The sequence below is a fragment of the Vanellus vanellus genome, assembly GCF_965231255.1.
Source record: "Vanellus vanellus genome assembly, chromosome: 7".
NCBI lineage: Eukaryota > Metazoa > Chordata > Aves > Charadriiformes > Charadriidae > Vanellus > Vanellus vanellus.
In genome coordinates, this window is record NC_138912.1 from 22,929,620 (window position 1) to 22,948,801 (window position 19,182).

The 19,182-nt window shown below is 43.6% G+C and overlaps 1 protein-coding gene across 1 annotated transcript in view; it reads left to right on the forward strand.

The window, feature by feature from the left end:
* Positions 1 to 19,182, forward strand: part of PIK3AP1 (phosphoinositide-3-kinase adaptor protein 1) — a gene marked incomplete at its 5' end in the record, with an annotated part of 46,615 nt that overhangs the window by 5,534 nt on the left and 21,899 nt on the right. Inside the window, 3 exons of the mRNA XM_082486439.1 lie at positions 1,333 to 1,749; positions 17,645 to 17,793; positions 18,603 to 18,747. Coding sequence (XP_082342565.1) covers positions 1,333 to 1,749; positions 17,645 to 17,793; positions 18,603 to 18,747 — 711 coding nt within the window. The remainder of the gene's footprint in view (positions 1 to 1,332; positions 1,750 to 17,644; positions 17,794 to 18,602; positions 18,748 to 19,182) is intronic.

Here is a 19,182-nt window from a genome sequence, read left to right on the forward strand (position 1 = left end):
TTCAATTTTGGTTGAATTTTAATAAGGTGACTGCAAAACGGTCATCTTCAATTCTGGTAAATTCACTCTCTGCAGATGCTCTTTTTGGCATGCCAAATTTTAGGTATTGCCTTCTACTTTAATTAGAAAAATCTGCCTTTGCTTGCTTCTGGATGGAGATGGTTTGGAAATGTTGACACTTCTAAAGAGTCAAACTGGAATTAGAAGATGACAATTTGCTAATAAGAGTTGGAATGCTCAGCACTGAAATTTACCATGGGACCAGAGCCATAATCCTCAAATTTGGGTAAACGCCTTCGCAGGTGAATGGGAAAATTTAAATTTAGACTTAAAAGTTTTCTTGAGATTGATGAGAGAGCACTCCATCATGTCATACTCGTTCAATCTGCAGGTGATCTTAGCAAGCTGGAAACGGTTTTAAAAGTGCTTTCATTCCAGATCATAGTAATGCAGGAGTGTGTAGGTAGGAGCTGTCTCTAGAGAATTATGGAATAAGTCAATTTTGGTGAGCGTATTTTGGGCTGTGTTATTCCCACCACTGTTGTATTAGGGTTTTTTTTCCCCCTCTGAAGAGAGGGTTTGTCATGCCAAAATAGTTGGGAAACCTTGGTATGACGGTTCTGGGGAAGGACTCTAACACAGGCTTGCAAAGCGTCTGAAGCCTGAATGATAGAATTGCTGTGCTGCGAGCACTGGGGCTGGCGTACCCTTCAGTTGCATGCGTATTTTGCAGGCAGTTTGCTTTCTGCTGCAATGAGAGCGAATGTCTAACACCATGGAAGCTATACTGACTTCCTGTGGGACCTCATTTAAAAAAAGGCCTTTCTTATTTTAAGGGTGCTATGGTTAGTGTATATTCCACTTGAGTGTGTAATGGTCTGCAGTTGTGTTGCAGAGACCCTATAGTTGCCTGAAATGATTTCACTTCACACGCAAAGATGAACTCCCCCTTTCAAGCTAGTTTGTTTTGGAGATGGGGTTTTTGTGGGGTGTTTTTCCTATCAACATGCTTTAAATCTGTAAATCTCCACATGTGGTTTGTTTCACTTGAAACTACACAGGAAATCCCCTTATTCATAGGAAGATTTTTGAGAATGAAAAAACTACTTCAATTTTAGTGGGTTAAATACAAGTAGGAGTTCAACCACCCTTAGAATTGCTTTCTTGCTGTGAACACCTCACTTTGGATGTATCTACTGTTCTTTTGAAGGGCTTTGGAGCTTCTAACATGAATTATGGGGACAGCCCTGTGGATTTTTTGCTGCAAAGCTGTGGGTCAGTTCTTGCTTTGATTTTAATCCTCCTCCCTGTGATCATCTTGCACCTCTACAGGAGCCCCTGGAGGATACGATGTGCTGATTGTATATGCAAGTGACGCCACTGAATGGTGTCAGTACCTCCAGAACCTCTTCCTCTTTACTCGGCACATTCGAAAGCATCGTATTCTGAGCTACCAACTGGAAGGCGAGTCTGCCATCTCCCACCAGGAGTTGGACCTGTTCAACAGAAGTCGAAGCATAATCCTTTTGCTATCTGCTGAGCTGGTGCAGAGGTTTTATCTCCCTCCCGTCCTGCAGAGCCTTCAGGAAGCTTTATGGCCCCCGTACAAAATAGTCAAGCTGTTCTGCGGTGTTACAGACTGTGATGACTATTTGACCTTTTTCAAGGACTGGTCTCAGTGGCAAGAACTCACAAATGATGATGAGCCTGATGCTTACCTTGCAGCTGTCAAGAAGGCTATCTCAGAAGGTAAGGTAGCAGCCAAGGCGTTACACTTCCTGGTCAGGGGTTGGAGGAGGGAGATACGTGATATTGTTTAACCTTATTTTAACACTGGTAGCGTATTTTACTGAAATAGAAAGAAAAGCAAATTGCACATGCCTTGTAAACTAGGAAGTTTTGCAACCCAATTTCTTTATTCCTGATCTAATTTAGGAGACATTATCAGTGAATATTCCTAAACTCCAGAGGAGTGTGTGGTACTCCTTTCTCATAGTTTCTGTTGAAATTAATGCAGAGAGCTTGAGGGAGTCGTGATGGTCAGGATGTTTTTATGACACTGCCATACTTAGGGGTTATAGTGTTCTTTGTCAGCCTTAGCAGGATTGGAGTCCTGTGGTTGCACCTTGAATTAAGATTTATCTGTGTTTAGTGGCATAAATGAGGCAGTGCAGTCTTGTAGTGTGTCTGGTGTTGTGCGCATAAAGGTGCTTTATGCCAGGATAACAATGGCAATAATCATGATGACAAATTTATCACAGTAAAAATAACTTTTGAAAGTCATGATCTTGGCCAAAACAGTCCTCCTGAAAAAGGATGACTCGGGGATTGTGCTGGAAATGGCATTCTCGGGTAACCAGGTCACAATAGATGTTTCCTAGTACTTTTTAAAAACCTGCATAAACTAAAGTTTGCATCTCCCTTTTAAACACCCCTAAAATGTCTTGGTTTCCCAACAGGTAAGTTAGGGCTAAAGTGGTCTGGCTCCTTTGCTTGCAGCCTGGAAGAAGACAGTGGCTGTGCTTTTGTACTCTGAAAAATAAAACTGACCAGAGATTAAATTGGCTTTTCTGGCACTTTCTGGCAAAAGTAAACGTTTAGTTACTGTTTTCCTGCAAACTTGGGTCTAGAGCATGGCACCAATATTTTATTGATTTTAAGTATGCTTTTCAAAGTTTGGGAGGTTTAAAAAACATCTTCGTGGATTACTGGTGTTAATGGTTTTACTTAACATGTCTGACGACTGTCTGAGTTATTTTAGGCCAGAGTAGGAGTAAGTTCTAGTGTAGCTGAAGAGTGTGTGAGACTACGGAGGGATGTTGATCCTGAAGTCTCTTCCCGGAGCCAGCTCTCGACACTCTTTTCTGGCTTGCTGCATTCTGAGTGCACAAAGCACAACACGGGGCAGAGGAAATGCTCCTGCTTCCTGGGCTGCGGGTAGAGCGGGAAGCATGCATGTCTCTGTCCTTCATTAGATGGACTGGCTGTAGTGGGAGGTTTTACGTAGCCAAGTGGATCCCTGCTAGTGAGAGGCTTTCACCCATCTTGCTTGTTTCGGGCTCATTAAAAATCAAAGAGAATTTGAGGTGAAGGGAAAGGGGATGGGTGTGAGAATGGATCAGCTAGAAACTACTCTGGATAAACTGTTTATCAAAGGTAAGCACCAAAAATCTGATTTTTATGCTGGGAAAGCGTATCTATTAGCAGTGGTGCACTGAATGCAGAGCCTGGTCAACTAAAGAGCTGCCTCCGTTCTCTTTGATGTCAGATGCAGTCAATGAATTGTATTAAGCTGACCTGGCTCTCTTCCTCCACTTCAACAAGTGGTTCTCCACAGGTGAGCTAGCTCTCTTTGTGTACAGCTGGCTGCCCCTTGGCACGCTGGGGGCAGTGCCCGGGGGACCTGGGTGCTGGATCTTCCCAGCACTTCTCAGAGCCCACCCTGAGCGGGGCCAGAGGTGAGTCTTACTGGTAGCGCTATGCTGTCTGTCTGAGCAGCCGGGGAAGTACGTCTTGTATGCCTGGCTGTTTAGTGGGCTGGCTGCCATACATCTATGGCAAAACTTCTTTGGGGTAAGGGACTACAGTCTGATTTTTCACAGTTGGATGCAGAGTCCTTCTCCAGAGGTGTCATCTCTGCTGAAAGTTAGCATGTGCTGAAAAAAACCTGTGCTTTGGCTTTATGTAAATGGTGTTTTGAAAGGGAGATTGTGCTTTGGATTTTTGTTGTTGTTGTTTCTACATAACAAAAAAAAAATCAGCTTATTTTCTGTTTTCTCACTTGAACAAGCATATGTTGATCTCAAACTGACTTCAGTATATTTAGAAAATATTTGACTGAGAGAAAAAAGAGATTAAAAAAACCCCTCATTTGCTGTGGAATCTACTGTAGCATTTTCAAAATAGTTTGTACACAAAGATTCAGAATTTCTATTACTGTATAGGAGCCCTACCTGATGCGAGCTGTCAGCTGCATACAAGAGTTGGGTAATGTCAGGCTCTTTCTTCACGCACATCAGAGCAGTTGCCAAGGCAAGCCATCCGCTGTTACTGAATCTTGTGGAGGAAGAACCTACTTAAGATAGGCTGGCTTCATGGCAAAAGTATTTGGATGAATGTATCAGATCCTACCTCTGTGTGGGGAAAAAAAATGACAAGGTGACCTCTTCCATCGCGTGACTCTACAGACCAAGTTTTGTGAATGGCCTCAAATGCAAATGTTCTGATGCTTCCTCTGAAGCGAAGACAACCCCAGGTGTTACATAGTTCCCTTTTTGGGTGAAACTGTGAAAACTTTCTTCTTGGTTGGTAATAAAAAATTAGCATCTGCCTTATACTTTGGTTGCAGCCCACCCCAGCATGAGTGACTTAAAGTAACAGTGTTTGTGATAGCAGACCTCTCCCATAGAGAAAGACAGCCTGTGCTCTGCTCCCAGGACTTAATTGTTGGGATTTTAGATGAAGACTTTGAAGTCAGGAGCTCTTAGAAGGTCTCACTTAAGTCTGTTCTCTACAGCAGACTGTGAACTTTTCCTGAGTAAGGCAGCCCTCAATTCCTACACCACTTAGCAGAGAAAGTTTATGACCATATTTGAAATTATTTGTCTGGGTGTCTTCCTCTGGGAAGCACTTCTGTCCACATGTGTCCACCAGTATTTCCAGCTGTCAGCACTAAGCCTGATGCAAAGATGACCACACTTCAGCTTCCTAATAGATGAATCCTGAGCTAGTGGAGCATATCACGCAGGACACATTTGAGGGCAGATACCTCTCCAGAGCTTGCACACTGGCCCTGTTCAAGCTATGCTGTTGCTTATAGTGCAGCTGTTAGGTTGTGGTTTGTTTAGTGCATCATGAGAATATGACACCCCCAGACATCACACGTTGAAAGTTATTTTAATTTTTGTTAGTTCAGTATGAATTCAGAAATGAGGAACCACTCATCTAGCCTTGTTGAGAACTAGCTATGTGCTGACACTGACTCTTGCTCTCTTGTAGATAGGACATTTTTACTTCTACAGTTTCTCAATCCTGTGAAACTACAAAGGACATTCTGTTTGCAGATTTCTGTTTGCAGGCACTCCTGCTATCTGTGGGGAAGTTTTTCAGGCTCTGCGGTAACTGTGCTAAGGATGTGGAAGTGCTCAGGATGGCACTGTACAAGCCAGCTCAGGTCTGGCAGGGTGTAGTCACCAGCCAGGGTGCAGAGAACAGCCTGTTGCTTAAGCCCTCTTCTCTGGCTTGTGGTATCACAGCATGCTGTGCTGTGGGTATTGGGGAGCTGGGAGCCTGTGCTGCACAGCTGGAGTCAGTGACCTTTTTCTTCCTCCTGTGTTGTCAACTGAGCTTTGAGATCTGTTTTTATTATGCACATTTCAACTTCTCCGGTTTATTTCAGCTCCTACCTATGTTGTCTTGAAAATTTTCAAATTTCCTGCTTTAAAAGTTGATTTTTAAAAGCATTTACTAATTAATCAGTGACTTTGAACTTTCTGTACCCAAGCAAACTCTTGCAGGGGAAAAAAACAGGCGAGTCAACATCTGCCTGAGATCGCTAAGGTGATTACTGAGTGTAAGGGCAGCTATGAACCCTGCTGTCGAAGGACGAGTGCAGCCTTGGCTGAGCAGAGCTCTCACGCAATGAAATGGAAAAGAACAAGAGATCAGTACCAGCAAACTTCTTGCAAAATAGGAGGGTCAGAAGTGGGTGTAAGGGAGCATGTGGTGAATATGGAGGACAGTGGGCATTTAGAAAGAAGATGAGAATTTTGCTGGAGCCCTGTAGATGAGGAAGAGCTGGAATGTTACTCCACCTAGTAAGCGGCTCATCGAGGGATGCCAGAGACCAAGGCAGTGCGCTTTTGTTGGGAGGGATATAGCGTAACAGAAACAGCATAAGCTGTTATCATTCTCCCTCCTGTACATGTCAAGAAATTGAATTAAGTTCCTGGCTTTCTTCTGATGCACTGATGAAACTACGAATGAAACTTGAGAGCATATCACAGAATCATTCAGGTTAGAAGGGACCTCTTGAGATCATCTAGTCCAGCCTTGCTGCTCAAGCACGGTTGAATGAAGCAGGGTGCCCAAGACCATGCCCAGTCAGGTTTTGAATGTCTCTGCAGGTGGAGACTTCACAACTTTTCTGAGTAACCCATTCCAGTCTTTGACCACCCTCAGAAAAACAAAGTGTTTTCTTGTGTTCAGATGGAATTTCCTGTGTTGCGGTTTGTGCCCATTGCCTCTTATCCTGTCAGTAGGCACTATGGAGAAGAGTCTGGCTCCCTCTTTTTCATTCCTTCCCATTAGGTAAATGTTGATAAGATCTCCCTGAGTCGTCTTTTCTCCAGGCTGAAGAGTTCCAGCTCTTGCAGCCCCTCCTCGTATGAAAGATGCTGTGTTCCCTTAATCGTCTTTGTGGTCCTGTGCAGGGCTCAAGCTGTAAAAGTAAAGTAACCTTGGAACAGGCTACAAGGAGTTTGAGGTTGGACAGATGCATAAGATGTTCTCAAGTGTGTCTCAACCCAGGGGGATGATGTGGTAGTATGTGGGAGATTCCCTTCAGCCTGACATTTCTGTAACTATGGTGATTGCTAACTTTTGCTCATCGCTGCCATTTAGGGTTAGAGCCCTAAATTCACAATGAATTTTTAAGTTTGGCGGGAACGTCTCTCCTGTTACTTTGGGGGTTAATGATAGATGATCTGTTCAGTGATGGTACATAAATTCCTATTCATTATATATCTCGAAATTTCTGCCAAAAGGCAGGATTTTCCTGGAGTAGCTCATTGGCCAATAGTTTTTCTGTGGGAGGGTGTCAGAGTTTGTTCATTTGATTGCTCGGACAAGCTCCATGTCAGGCCTTGATGTACTTATGACCTGCTTTACCGTGTAACTATTTCGGGACAGAAGCACAGTGAAATCCAGTGTTATTTGGTGTGTTGCCCTTATGCTTGAGATGTCCTGAGGAATGACAAAGCAAATACCATAACCTAGAAGAACAATCTGTGGCTTTTGTGGATAAATTTGAACACTCTTATGTTAACTCACATTGAATACTTTTAAGGGCAACTTTTCACTAGAAACCACAAAAGCCACCAGACAGTAACAGAGGTGTACGCTTTAGCATAGGACAGTAGTGATCTTATCTAAGGTGCCTACTACAACAATTCATTGAGATGTGGGTGCTTTTTACTGTACAGTGGCATTGGTAACTATTACTCTGACAATAGCAGGTACTGTATCTGTGGGTGCTGTGTCTGTTTCTGGCAGGTGGTACTTTAGTCAGGACTAATCTGTCAGCCTAACACTGAGATGTGCAGGTGAGGCAGTAGTGAAGGGGATGCTATACACTGGGAATTGCAACCTCCCTCCCCATGGGTCCATTCTGTCCTGCATGGGAACATGTTCCTACAGAAGGGAGTGTTGTAGCATAATTTCCAGTGCCTGTGGAGTTTGCTGTTGCATGTGGAGGCAGAACAAGACCTGAATGCTGTAGCAGCTCTTCCCTGTGCTGCTTGTAAAATTTCATAAAGCATGGCCATTGAGGACACATTGGATGCAGGAAGTAATCCTGCTAGAAAGAGGCATGACATGGCCAAGTACTTTATAGGAAAGTTGTGCCACCCCCTTAAGGGATAAATCCTGGAAATAAAGCAGGCAAAAAGAGTTCTGTGAGTTAATTTGACATCCCTGCTCATCTTAGAGAAGGATCGTGAAGATATGTCAGATCAATGCCTCTGTGAAACTACCTGCTTAATCTTTGGCCTTACAGAAAATGATACTTTGGGACCTGTTATATTGCTGGAGAGCTAATATTATATCTCTGAGTTTCCAGCTTGTGAGCAGATCCCAGTTCATGCATCTTTAACTTACTGTGCTGTTCCTCTAGCCCTGCTGGAGTCTCTTTACTTGTCTGTATGGGATCCTAGCTTTGTATTTTCCTCACTGGCGGATCTCTTCAAGCCCTCATACTGTGGTCCCATGTCCTAACAACGTTCTTGAAGAGTTCCCATGCATGCAGTTGCCATTCTCTGCAAGATCCGTTTTGGCCCTTAGGAGGTTCTAGAAACTGCAGATTGGATGTGGACGCCTGTGCCAAGTCTGTGGTCTCTGCTTGCATCTTTAGTCTGTTTGGATATCAGAAGTACAGTAAAGGAAGCAAGCTGGCGGTAGGAAGGGACAGGAATCGATGTACAGACCTAAAGGGACAGAGAAACGTGAAGCTGGGGGCCATTTGGTGTTTACTTCTGGCTCTCGGTGGTCTGTGGAGGAATATGTTCTGTGTAGTCTATCTCAAAGAATTACATCCTGCTTTTATTTTTGCCAGCTTATTGGAGTGATCTTGAAGACACGAGGTAGCATGATTATCTGCTGTACTGCAGTCTTCCCTACCTCGCTCCTTTTTTTTCCCCCTCTTTGAAGGGGCAAAATTAAGTGAATTCTTAAAACTGTATTTTTCTCTGTTATATTGTGTTGAAATAGCAGATACGCTTCTTTGACCCTGCTCTTTGAAGAGGAACGGGTGAGGTATTAGTCAGCCCTCTGGGTGCAGTGAGTCTGCTTCATTATATGGGAGCTCTGCTGCCTGGCTGGTTCTCACTGCCTGTCAAGGAGGGGAAACTGTGACGCTCTTGCACAGGAGTTAAGGTTGAGAGAACATACTGGTAGCATGACCTCCCTTGCAGATGCTAGTATGGTTATAAACGACTGATGCTGGAAATGCAGAGACTTGAGAGAGCTGGTTTAAGCCATCAGAGAAACCTTAACTAAGCCCCCAGGTGATATTGAGAGAAATGTACGAATGTCCTTATCCATCTGTAGCAAATGGGATCGAGCAGTTGAAATAGTCTTCCCAGCTGCAGGATGGATGCATTGTTTATCATCAGGGTGCTTCATGAAGTCCCAATTTATGGACAATAAGAGCAATACTTCACAGCTTGTCTTCCCTGACAGTATGAGATTCAAGCAGTGCTAGCATAGGTGCATGCTAGCTTTCTAGAGAGAGGCAATGAAATGACAGCCCAGAACTAGCAAAGTATAGAAACTGGTGTGGTTAGGAACCGTCAGGCTATAATGGACTTCACGCACGTCGCAAATACTAATCATATTTCTCTGTAGCTTGTAGTTCTGATAATCTCCCCACAGGTTGCTTTAAGGTAGTGACTAAACCTAATTCTAAGTATGCCAATGTGAGCTGCAAGGCTTTAAAACGCCTGCTTAAAATAAGAGCCCAGTGACCATCACTGATGGCTTCTTCCAAGTTTGGAACAGCTGAAGTAACTTCTGTAAAATCTTTGCAGAAGTGTGTGGCCAAACCAAAGATGCTTTACAGAGCAGGTCTGAAGAGATGTGTGGGGCAGTCTTCACGTTGTTTAAAAGACCTTTGTTGTGCACTTGGACAGTTGTTTTGTTTCTAGGGTTGCATTTTGTATGATTTTCATGGCTGGCTATTACTACCACAGAAAGCTTTCAACACGTTTTTCAAAAGCGACTTGAGGTCTTGAGTTTCCCACGGGGAAGTTTAATCAAGTGGCGTAGGCTGACCTTAGCATGGACTGCTGCAAAAGAGGGTGGTCTGCCTCATTCTCCACCTTTCATCTGTCTGGATGATCTGGTGTGGCATTAGACTGCAAGGGTGGTATTCCAAGAGAGACTATTTGAAGGAGAGGGAGGGCAGGGCAGGGCAGGGCTGCCCTTTCAAGTAGTAATGCGGTTTAGATCTACTGAAGCCACTTGTAGAACCACACCTTCAGTCAAACAGTGATCTCCTGGTGGGAGGTTTCCAAAGCAGCTACTCAGCTCTCTTAGGTGGAATTCCAGCTTTGTGGGCTTTTATGTGGATGGTCTTTTCTGTCATGCGAGTGTTGTGCATTGTGCTTAAATTGAAGCAAGGAGATACTGCAAGAGGAGACATAATTAATCAGCAAGATGGATGTTCATATTTCTTGTATGCGGTTGCTCAGGAAGACTTGAATCAGTGACAGATGTAATGTGATTCTTGGCACCCTCAAAAATCATCAGCCATGCATATGCTTTTTCAGTATGTCTTGTCTCCTTCTGGGACAGGTGGTTGAAGTGAACTATTCCAGCCCCTCTTTCTTGATATTTTGGTCATGTACACAGTGTCTGTTATCTGGGTGGGCAGAAGCCTGCATCTTCCTCAGAAGCTCTTTTCTGTCTCTGTCCTGTTCCTGTGCACCTCAGCTAGTTATTTAGGTTTATACACTTAATCCTGTCACAAATTGACCAGTAGGTCAGTGAGACCCTCAGGCTAACTGAGAGCTCAAATAATTATAGTGAGTTGGCTTGCAATTTCTGAACCATAATAGCCAGGCATGGTTTTAGCTTGAGGTCAGCATAGCGTGGTACATGTTTGCTTGAACGTTAGTGGAAGAACTGCAAGCTAAATACACTTTGGATTTGTAGCATGCTCTAGACGTGGTCAGATAAACTATGTTATCTCTGTGTTATAAGGGGGACTCTGCATTTCACCCATGAGCTGGCAGCTACTGTCTTTGTGGTAGGTATCAGTGAGATGTATAAATGTTCCTCCTCATCCTGAAGTTCAGGGACTAGCAGCTTAAGCTGCTGAAGCAGAGATCCTGGTCCTGCGTCTCGCTGACGCAGCCAAGCACATGCTCTTTTCCACTGGTTCTGCTGTGTGGGCCACAGCCTCTGGTGAAAATAAAGACAAGAAGGGGAAACAGGAAGGGGAAAGAGGGCTGTGATGGGTGCAGTTGTTATTTTAAACTGGTATAGCTCTTTCTGTTGTCAACATCTGCCCCCTGATGAATTTACAGATTTTTGGGTTTGTTTTTTTTTTGCAGCTCAGCAGACTCAGTAAGCCAGGATAACTCTCTGGAGTGAGTTCTTTTCTGGATGAGTAACAGCACTGTGGGGGCAGTGTTGGTACTCATGTGCTTTATTAGGTAATGGAAGAAGACATTTCTTCTCCAGGACTGTACAAGATCATCTGATGAGGTTGCTAAGAGCAGAATTTGACACAATTTCAGAACAGTATTTTGAGGGGTCTGTATTTGGGAAACACCTGTCTGTTACTGGGGTTGGAAGAAAACCCATGCTGGATTCAGACTGCATGCTTTCACTGAGGTCTTGCACGTTGCAGCTGTAAAGTCACTGTTACCTCAGTGCATCCAGTTCTTTACATTGAAGGTCCTGCTCTCAGCTCAGGGCTGCAAGTGAATGAACAAGAGCTGTAAGTTTGAAAGAGTTTTGCAGGCGTTCACAAATTGCAGTTTCCTCTTTAATCTGTGATAGGATTACTGAGTGTTGCCTTGTCATCCTGGGGAAATTGCTGAGCTTCTGTGAAACTTCCCTGTGCTTAGATCTTTGTGGATGGTGCCTTCATGCAACCTGCAGCATTACAGACCAAGAGCATACCTTCCTTAGCTACTGAGGAAGAGGGGGCTGCAGACCACTGATCCCAAACTGAACTATAAGAGCCTATCCAGTAGTCATCTGCAGTCAAGGCATAGGGGGCTGAGGAGCACTGCTGGGACTGATGATGTGTGGTATGTAGTTTCCCAGCTGTTACCTGTGTGGCACTGTATCCGTGAAAAGAATTCCATTGGCATGTTAGTCTGGTTCCCATTTCCATCCGTTGCTAATGCAGGAAGGACTTCCCATCTGGGATTCCTACCCATGCTTCTGCACATCAGGAAATGTCATGTGAGGTGTGATGGTTATATGCATGTCTGATCACAGTTGCTTCACGGCTGACTTTGTCTCCTCAGTCCCATTTTTCATCTGACATAAATAATGAGTGCCAGGAATAGTTAAAAACTGAGCCAAGCCTAAGCAGCCAACTGAAAGTTGCTGGTGACATTTGTCCCTAAACTGGAATATTCCCACAGAAGGTACCTTTGATCCCGTGGGTTACCTTCCTGTTCTCTGCCAATTTCCCATCCGCTTGAAGTTTTTTATTTTACTCTCTTTTAGTTTCTAGAGTTTCTAGACACTCTTCTAGTGTCTAGTATTTATATGTATTTTTTTCTTCTCACTTTTTCTTCTGTGTCCTCTCCACTCTTGTGGCATTTCAGACTTTCCTTGCTTAACCTCGCTGGTCTCAGAACTACGTGCTGAGTTTCCTATTCCTGCAAGTGAAGTATGGTATTTATTGGCCACTTTCTTATCCCTACCTTCCAGTATTTACAAGAGTGACATGGAGTTGCCCTTGGCATAGTCAACAACTTTTGGTGACTCAGCTTTCTCCAAATCCTTTTTGTTTCACAGGTGAAATTAAAAAATAGCTTGGAAGCAGCATTTGGGAACACCAAACCAAGAAAAGTGAACAGATTCACTCACTTGGGCTAAATTTTCATGAAGATCATGAAAGCATCTTGCACTCTGCTGCAAAGACATTTTTCTCCTTTCAGTTATACGTAGTTCTAAAATATAACCACAGAAACACGTTCCTTGAAGTTTGGCTGAGATGTGCTTTATAAAGAAACTGTGAAGTAATGTATAGTTTTGAATATTAAGGATATGTATTGTCTTAGTAGGTTACAAAGGTAAAAACTGTACCTTCTGTATTCTCACAATTTGCTGAAACACTGGTCCTGTCAACAGGTCTTTTAATAACCCAGTCATGTTCTTCGTAAGGATACGGCTTACCTAAGAGATGCCAAAGTGTGTGTGCTCACATTGGCTCAGTGAGAACTTGGCATAGTAAAATACAGCAGGATGAGAACTAGTTTATTGTAACTTCCAGCTTTAAAGTACAAATGAAACGTGACCGCTTTCTTTGTAGAACTGAAAACGTTGACCTGTTGGAGTGAGTCCAGAGGAGGACTACGGAGATGATCAGAGAGCTGGAGCACCGCTCCTATGAAGACAGGCTGAGGGAGTTGGAGTTGTTCAGCCTGGAGAAGAGAAGGCTCTAGGGGGACCTTAGAGTGTCCTTCCAGTACTTAAAGGGGGCCTACAGAAAAGATGGGGAGGGACTCTCTATCAGGGAGTGTAGAGACAGGATGAGGGGTAACAGTTTTAAACTGAAAGAGGGTAGATTCAGATTAGATATTAGGAAGGAATTCTTTACTGTGAGGGTGGTGAGACACAGGTACAGGCTGCCCAGAGAAGTTGTGGATGCCCCATCCCTGGAAGTGTTCAAGGCCAGGCTGGATGGGGCTTTGAGTAACCTGGTCAAGTGGGAGGTGTCCCTGCCCATGGCAGGGGGGTTGGAACTAGATGATCTTTAAGGTCCCTTCCAACCCAAACCATTCTATGGTTCTATGATCTGTTTTTAGGTGCTGTGCTTGTAGATGAGCTGCTTGGGGTGAGGGGTTTGGAGAGAAGTGGGAGATGTCCCATATTTTATTTGTTCTATATGGACAGTTTTACAAAGTCTTAAATTTTCCTGTGTTTTCTCTTCTCACCTGCTGCTTTTTTGCATGCTTCACTGTTGAAACGGGAAATGTTGCTATAGCACAACCTGGTTTTGAGGGGATTATCACAAGATGTTTCACTGCTGAGTGTGTATCTCCTTAGTAAAGCAGGAGCTCTGAGGTTAGGATCATGAAACATAACCCTCTGACTTCTTTGTAAGTACTCTGTCTGCTTCTCAGAAATGCAGCTGGAGTTGCTCTGGGAGACTTAATGTCCTTGTTTACACTTGGAGAAGGAGGCCTGCCAGTTGCAAGCTTCAGGTTAGCAGGAGCTCTCTTTGAGGGCCTTCCCTCTTGCTCTGTGTGTACTGAGGCGAAAGTCTGAGGCCTCGTGAAAGCTAGTTGTCTTGGCTGGTCAATGGGCGGAGCGGGAAGTGTTCACAGATGCCAGTGAGGGGGTAGTTTGCACATGCAGAATGTATAGGGGCAAGCTGTTGCCCAGTCGTGCCATTTGCATTAATATCTGGATGACAGAGTGGTCCGGACAGGCTGCTGACTCCTTTGGCGCGTTCGCATGTCCTGTGGTGTAAAGGGCTGACTTCTGAGAAACCGCAGCTCTCAGCTCCATGCCGATAGCCCGCCAGCTTAGCCAGGAGGAAATGGATGATGGAGCGAGCTGCCTGCACTCTGCAGCAACAGGTCCAAATAATTGGCTGCTTTATATTAGTTTCTAAAGCTGCTAAATGGCTTGTGAAGCATGTGGCCGTGCCTACGCTTTCCCTGGGCTCACCAGGGGTGAGTTTCTGCAGGGCAGCTATACAGGGAGTCTGGCAGGACAGAAGGGACTGGCATGGGGCTGCTCTGTATAGCTCAGCTACTGACGCTTCCTGGAGGGGGGCATGTTCTTCAAGGGGAAATGTGGTTGGGTTTCTTGGACCGCATCTCCTCCCCTTGCTGCTATTCTCACAAGTATTTCATAGACTGTCAAGTGTGTTCTGAGGTAGCCTTCATTAAAAGGGGAACAGAAAAGGCTTCCAGTCAAGGGCAGAGCTGTTTATAACCACGAGCTGTTGACCTACGGCAGTTGCTCATGGAGAAGCTCAATTCAGGTATTCACTTAACTTTCTAATGAGTCCATTGATCTCAGTGATGGCCTCTCTAGCCTGGGTATCGTTACAATGATATAATTGCTGAATCTGTATATGCAAATGGGTTGCCATTATCTTAGTGAGTGGGAAGCCTAATCTAACAGTGTTCCATTCCAAAATCATTTAGAGCATGGATATATATTATCAAATGTAGCAGGATGGGTTCCTTTTCCAATGCTTGCGTGTTCACAAGTCAGTAGTACATGACTGGAACTTCCAAGGTGACCATAGCATCGCTTCACTGCTTACGTGGGAAGTTGGTAATTTGCAATTTCAGAATTTTCTGAATGAAAAAACAGATGAATATTTCATACCCGAAACTCTGAGTGCCTGGTCCGTCAGCTGTTAATCTGATTGCTGATTAACATTGCTTGCTTCTTCCTGTATTACCTAACGGCTCTGTTCTTACATACGACCTCTGGACAGTAAACTCTGTTACAAGAATGAGGAAGTGCAAGGCAGGATCAGGCAATGCCAGAACTTCTTAGAACCTCGAGTTATTCTTTGTCTGCTGATTTGTTTCTAGTATCAAATAATATCAGTAAAGCAGAGAGACCGGAGGACTTGTTCTCTCCTTGCTCCCCTCTTATCCTTGCTCACTGTAGATGTTGTAGCTGAGATCCACAGCTTTAGGTTTCATTTTCCTCTGAAATGGACCATATCTTGGGCAAATGAGATACAAATTACCACACTGATGGCTCCATATTGGGGTGGGGATGATGCCCTTAATATCAGGATGCTGGCAAGTGTCAGCTTGTGCATATATTGCAGGAACATTAATGCTTTGCTGTAATTTGGTCATCATTGACTCTCTCTTATCTGCGGTGAGCTTAGTCTTTCTGGTTTAATAACTTTCTGGAAATAACCAACAGAGATTACAGAGACACTCTTCTAGTAACAGTTGTCTCCTCTTCTCCTCCCCAAAAGACATAGTGTCCTGCTCTGCATATGCCAAACCCCTGATGTGACAGCTGTCATGTAAGGGAAGGGTGGGGGGCTGGTGCTTTACTTTCTCCTGTGCAGCTGGGCAACCTGGCATTCCAAGGAGGGAGTAGTCCACCTTTCTCTAAGAGAAGGGTTCCCAAAACAGGTGTCTGGCTCTTGCATCTGATGACATGGACAGTATCAATTAAAATATTGAGTTAACGAATTTAGAACCTCAGTCCATTTTCTGTAATACTTGGTACCACTGTCTGAAAATCCAGATGACCGCCTTCAGTACATAGCCTTGTGTCAAGGTAGCTTTTTAGTCAAAGCTGCAGATTTGTGTTGGTGCAGTATTAAAAGCTATTTGCTAAATTACATGTACTGTTCTAGGTTTGTTTGAGAAATGTCGATGTTGGTGTGATGCCTTACTTGAACTTTACAGAGCTGCAGATTTTTTGCTCTACTCTTTCTAGAGCAAACATTAAAGCAGCAATCTACTTGTACTCATGTGAGTAGGCTTACTTGCCATGTGGAGTGATTAATGTACTTAAACGTATGTGCACTACTGTTTGTGACAAAAATTTCAGCTGATTGATTTGCTAAAATTTTGTGGCTTAAAATGTGTCTTCTGAAAGCAGAGTTGCATTCACAAGATTAGTAAAATCTCATTGAAATGTATAGAAAATATATAAAAAAATAAAATGTGCGTGACAAAGAATCTCAAATATCTTAAGCCTTTGGTAATAATAATGAGGAAGTCTAGATTTAAATTCCTGACTGACTTCTAGCTTCAGTGTTTGAAACTAGCAGGACATGAACTCCTAATAGAAGCCTCCTTTAATGACTTTGGCTCTCTTGAGTTGTGGAAACTTGATGTACCCAGAGACTGGGGGATTCTGAGTAAAACTGGGACTGTTGGCAGCTTCACTGCATGGATGCCACAGCTTAGTGCAGTTGGTCACTTAGGTCCTTATCAACAGGACTGAGCATTTTAAATAGAACATTTCTTATTAATATAAAATTCTGCCAGTCCAAATCTGAGATTTTATCTAGTAAATAATTTATACTGCTCTTTACAGATTTGTTTTACAGTAAGTAGTAAATAACAAACAGCTTCCAAAATGTTGTCTTAAATCCTTGACTGCTCCACAGTTTTCCAAAGGTGGGAAAATTTTGGCCATAGGAGGTAGAGTTTTAAGATTCATGCTAGTCTCCTGACAAGGGGAAGTCCGTGACTTTCACCCCATGTTTTGGGAAACTGGAAAAAAGGTGTGAGTCATGTGAATCAAGATGTAGAAACTGGATAAGTGCTTTCTACTGAGTAGATACAAAATCGTCTGTTGTTTCCTTTCTCTAGTTGGGAAAAGTATTTCCTGGCAGGGGTAGGAGAACTGTAATCTATTTTAATTCTTGCTAGGTTTTTTTGCGGCCAGTGATACCAATTCAGTTTGTTTGCTCTTCCATCAATATCCATGCTGTTACTGGGAAACAGGCATGAGAATGTTGTTTTGTATACACAGATTGTAGGGTTACATGTATTTACTTCTACTCTTGGGTCTGTTTGGGTAGAGTACCGTTACTTTTCAATGCAAAGGCTCTGGTATGTTTCAGTTTTACTCTTGTATACGTACAGAAGCTTATAGTTGTTGCGCAAGAACAGGATCCCTTCAGGCTACTGCCTTATGTTGTGTTTTGTCGACACGATAATGAACTTGGGAGTTGGGGTGAGCAACATAAGCAGGATCCAGAAAACTAAAGATACTGTTGAAATGAAAGAAAAGTTGTTTTTTTCTTCATTTACTTTACGAGAGGAAGAGTAAAGGCTGCTGCCCATCCTACAATCTACTCAGAGTGCAGCTGAAGTCAGATGAGTCCAGTTGCCAATCATTCTTATATTAGACATTGACCTATTATATTTCCTATCTAACATGAGAAGGGACTATCCATCTCAAAGAGTGGCATTGTTGTTTGTTTTGTAAGCATGTTCACTGCTACTCCAGCACTTTTGTGACTTCGTGAATTTTCCCCAGCAATGCCCTTAAGGGAAATAAAGAGGAAGCTCTGTAGTTTCCCTTTCAACTAGATCCTCTTTTCTGAGCTCTTCTAGAAGAATAGCAAGTTCCACCCCACCACGTCCCTGGCTGTTTCTCAGGATGGATGTGTATGATATGCATTTTGACCAAAGGGGAGTGATGTAGCAGGACTCTGTATGCTTTATTTTAGACTCAGGCTGTGACTCTGTGACTGATACAGAAACAGAAGACGAGAAGAACCCAGTTTACTGCGACAGACTTGCCATGAGTGAAGAACATGGATCGTTCAAGAGCACTGGAGACCATCTGGTGGTGCAGCCTGACCGCATACGGTGTGGGGTACTGTATGTCCACTCCGTGGGCTATGTTCTTACTGTGGGCTGGTGCAACCCGTTATGCTGCTCTGTAATGGAGAGCTTTACAGACCTGGGAATTAGTCCCTAATTCCTTTTCTGTCACCTTCCCTCTCAGCTCACTGTCCTCAGTGTCTCTGTTTCATAAGCTTGGTTCTCTAGGCCCAGAAACAGCTTGGTAACATGCAGTGCCCAGTGTTGTTTAAGCTGCAATGTCACTTATTGACAGATAGTCTCATTAACATAGCTGCTTGTCTTGGGTGCTGTGGGGCAGGTTCACACTCTTGACTTCCAGTCTTCCATTCTGGTGAGATTTAGGGGTGGCAAGTGGCTGTAATTAAATGATTGTAATGAACCAGTTAACTCCACAGCCTGGATGCAGTCTAATATGACAATTCTGGTGCATATCCTGCTAGTGACTCTGAAGAGCTTGGGTCATGGCTTCCTGTCTGAAAAACAGCATTTCTTAGTATAGCATCCCCTCAGATAGAAAGAGTCTAAGTTTCTTCCTTTGTTTCCGTTTAGAACAGGGCTGTGCTGCTTGAGGGAAAAGACTGATAGAATTAAAACTAAATAGTTTTATAAATCTAGTTTTTATCAGTTTATAAATCTAGCTGATAAATCCAGAGTTTTATCATCTTACATGCCTGTATCTATGTTGGTGCAAGCTGTAACAGAAGCCACCTGCCCAGTTACACCATGACTGGAAGATGCTCCTGAAAACCCTTCAGGACTGTGAAAATGACAGATGATAGTTTACGTGTTAGTTGCATGTTGTAATGTCTTTTTTCCTAGGTGCAAACAACAGTTTATATTATCCTGAAATGTAAACTAGATGGTGAAGTGAAAACTGAAGTTGAATTCTTTCCAGAGAATGCATCATCTGTGCGTGTGCTGGCTGAGATGGAGAATGAGTACACAATCTCTGTGGAGGCTCCAAGTAAGCTGGGCTGAGATTCCCCTCCTGCTCCTCCCCCCCATGGCTTCCTCTCCATCTCAACCTGCTTGTCCTGAAAAGTGCCAGAGGGATAAGGGTAAAGGTTGATACGCAGGAAAAATTGAGGCCAGGAAATCTTGAACTTGCATTCTTATCCATGATACTTTTGTGATGAGGACCTGAGATAGACTGCTGCTTGGGAGCGCTGTTTTCCCCTCATCAGTGGCAGGGTTGCAGTGTGGAAACACCTTACTGGGAGTTCTGAGAGCAGATTGCAGCTTGTAAAGCACTTTGAATTTAACTGTGTGTTATAACCCCCACCACATTAGCGTTGGCAGGACACCAAGAGAAGGTAAGTGCCAGTAAATAATTGCATGACTATAACAGCATATGCTTAATGTGTGATGATCTCTCTGCGATCAGAGCTGACACTATTTA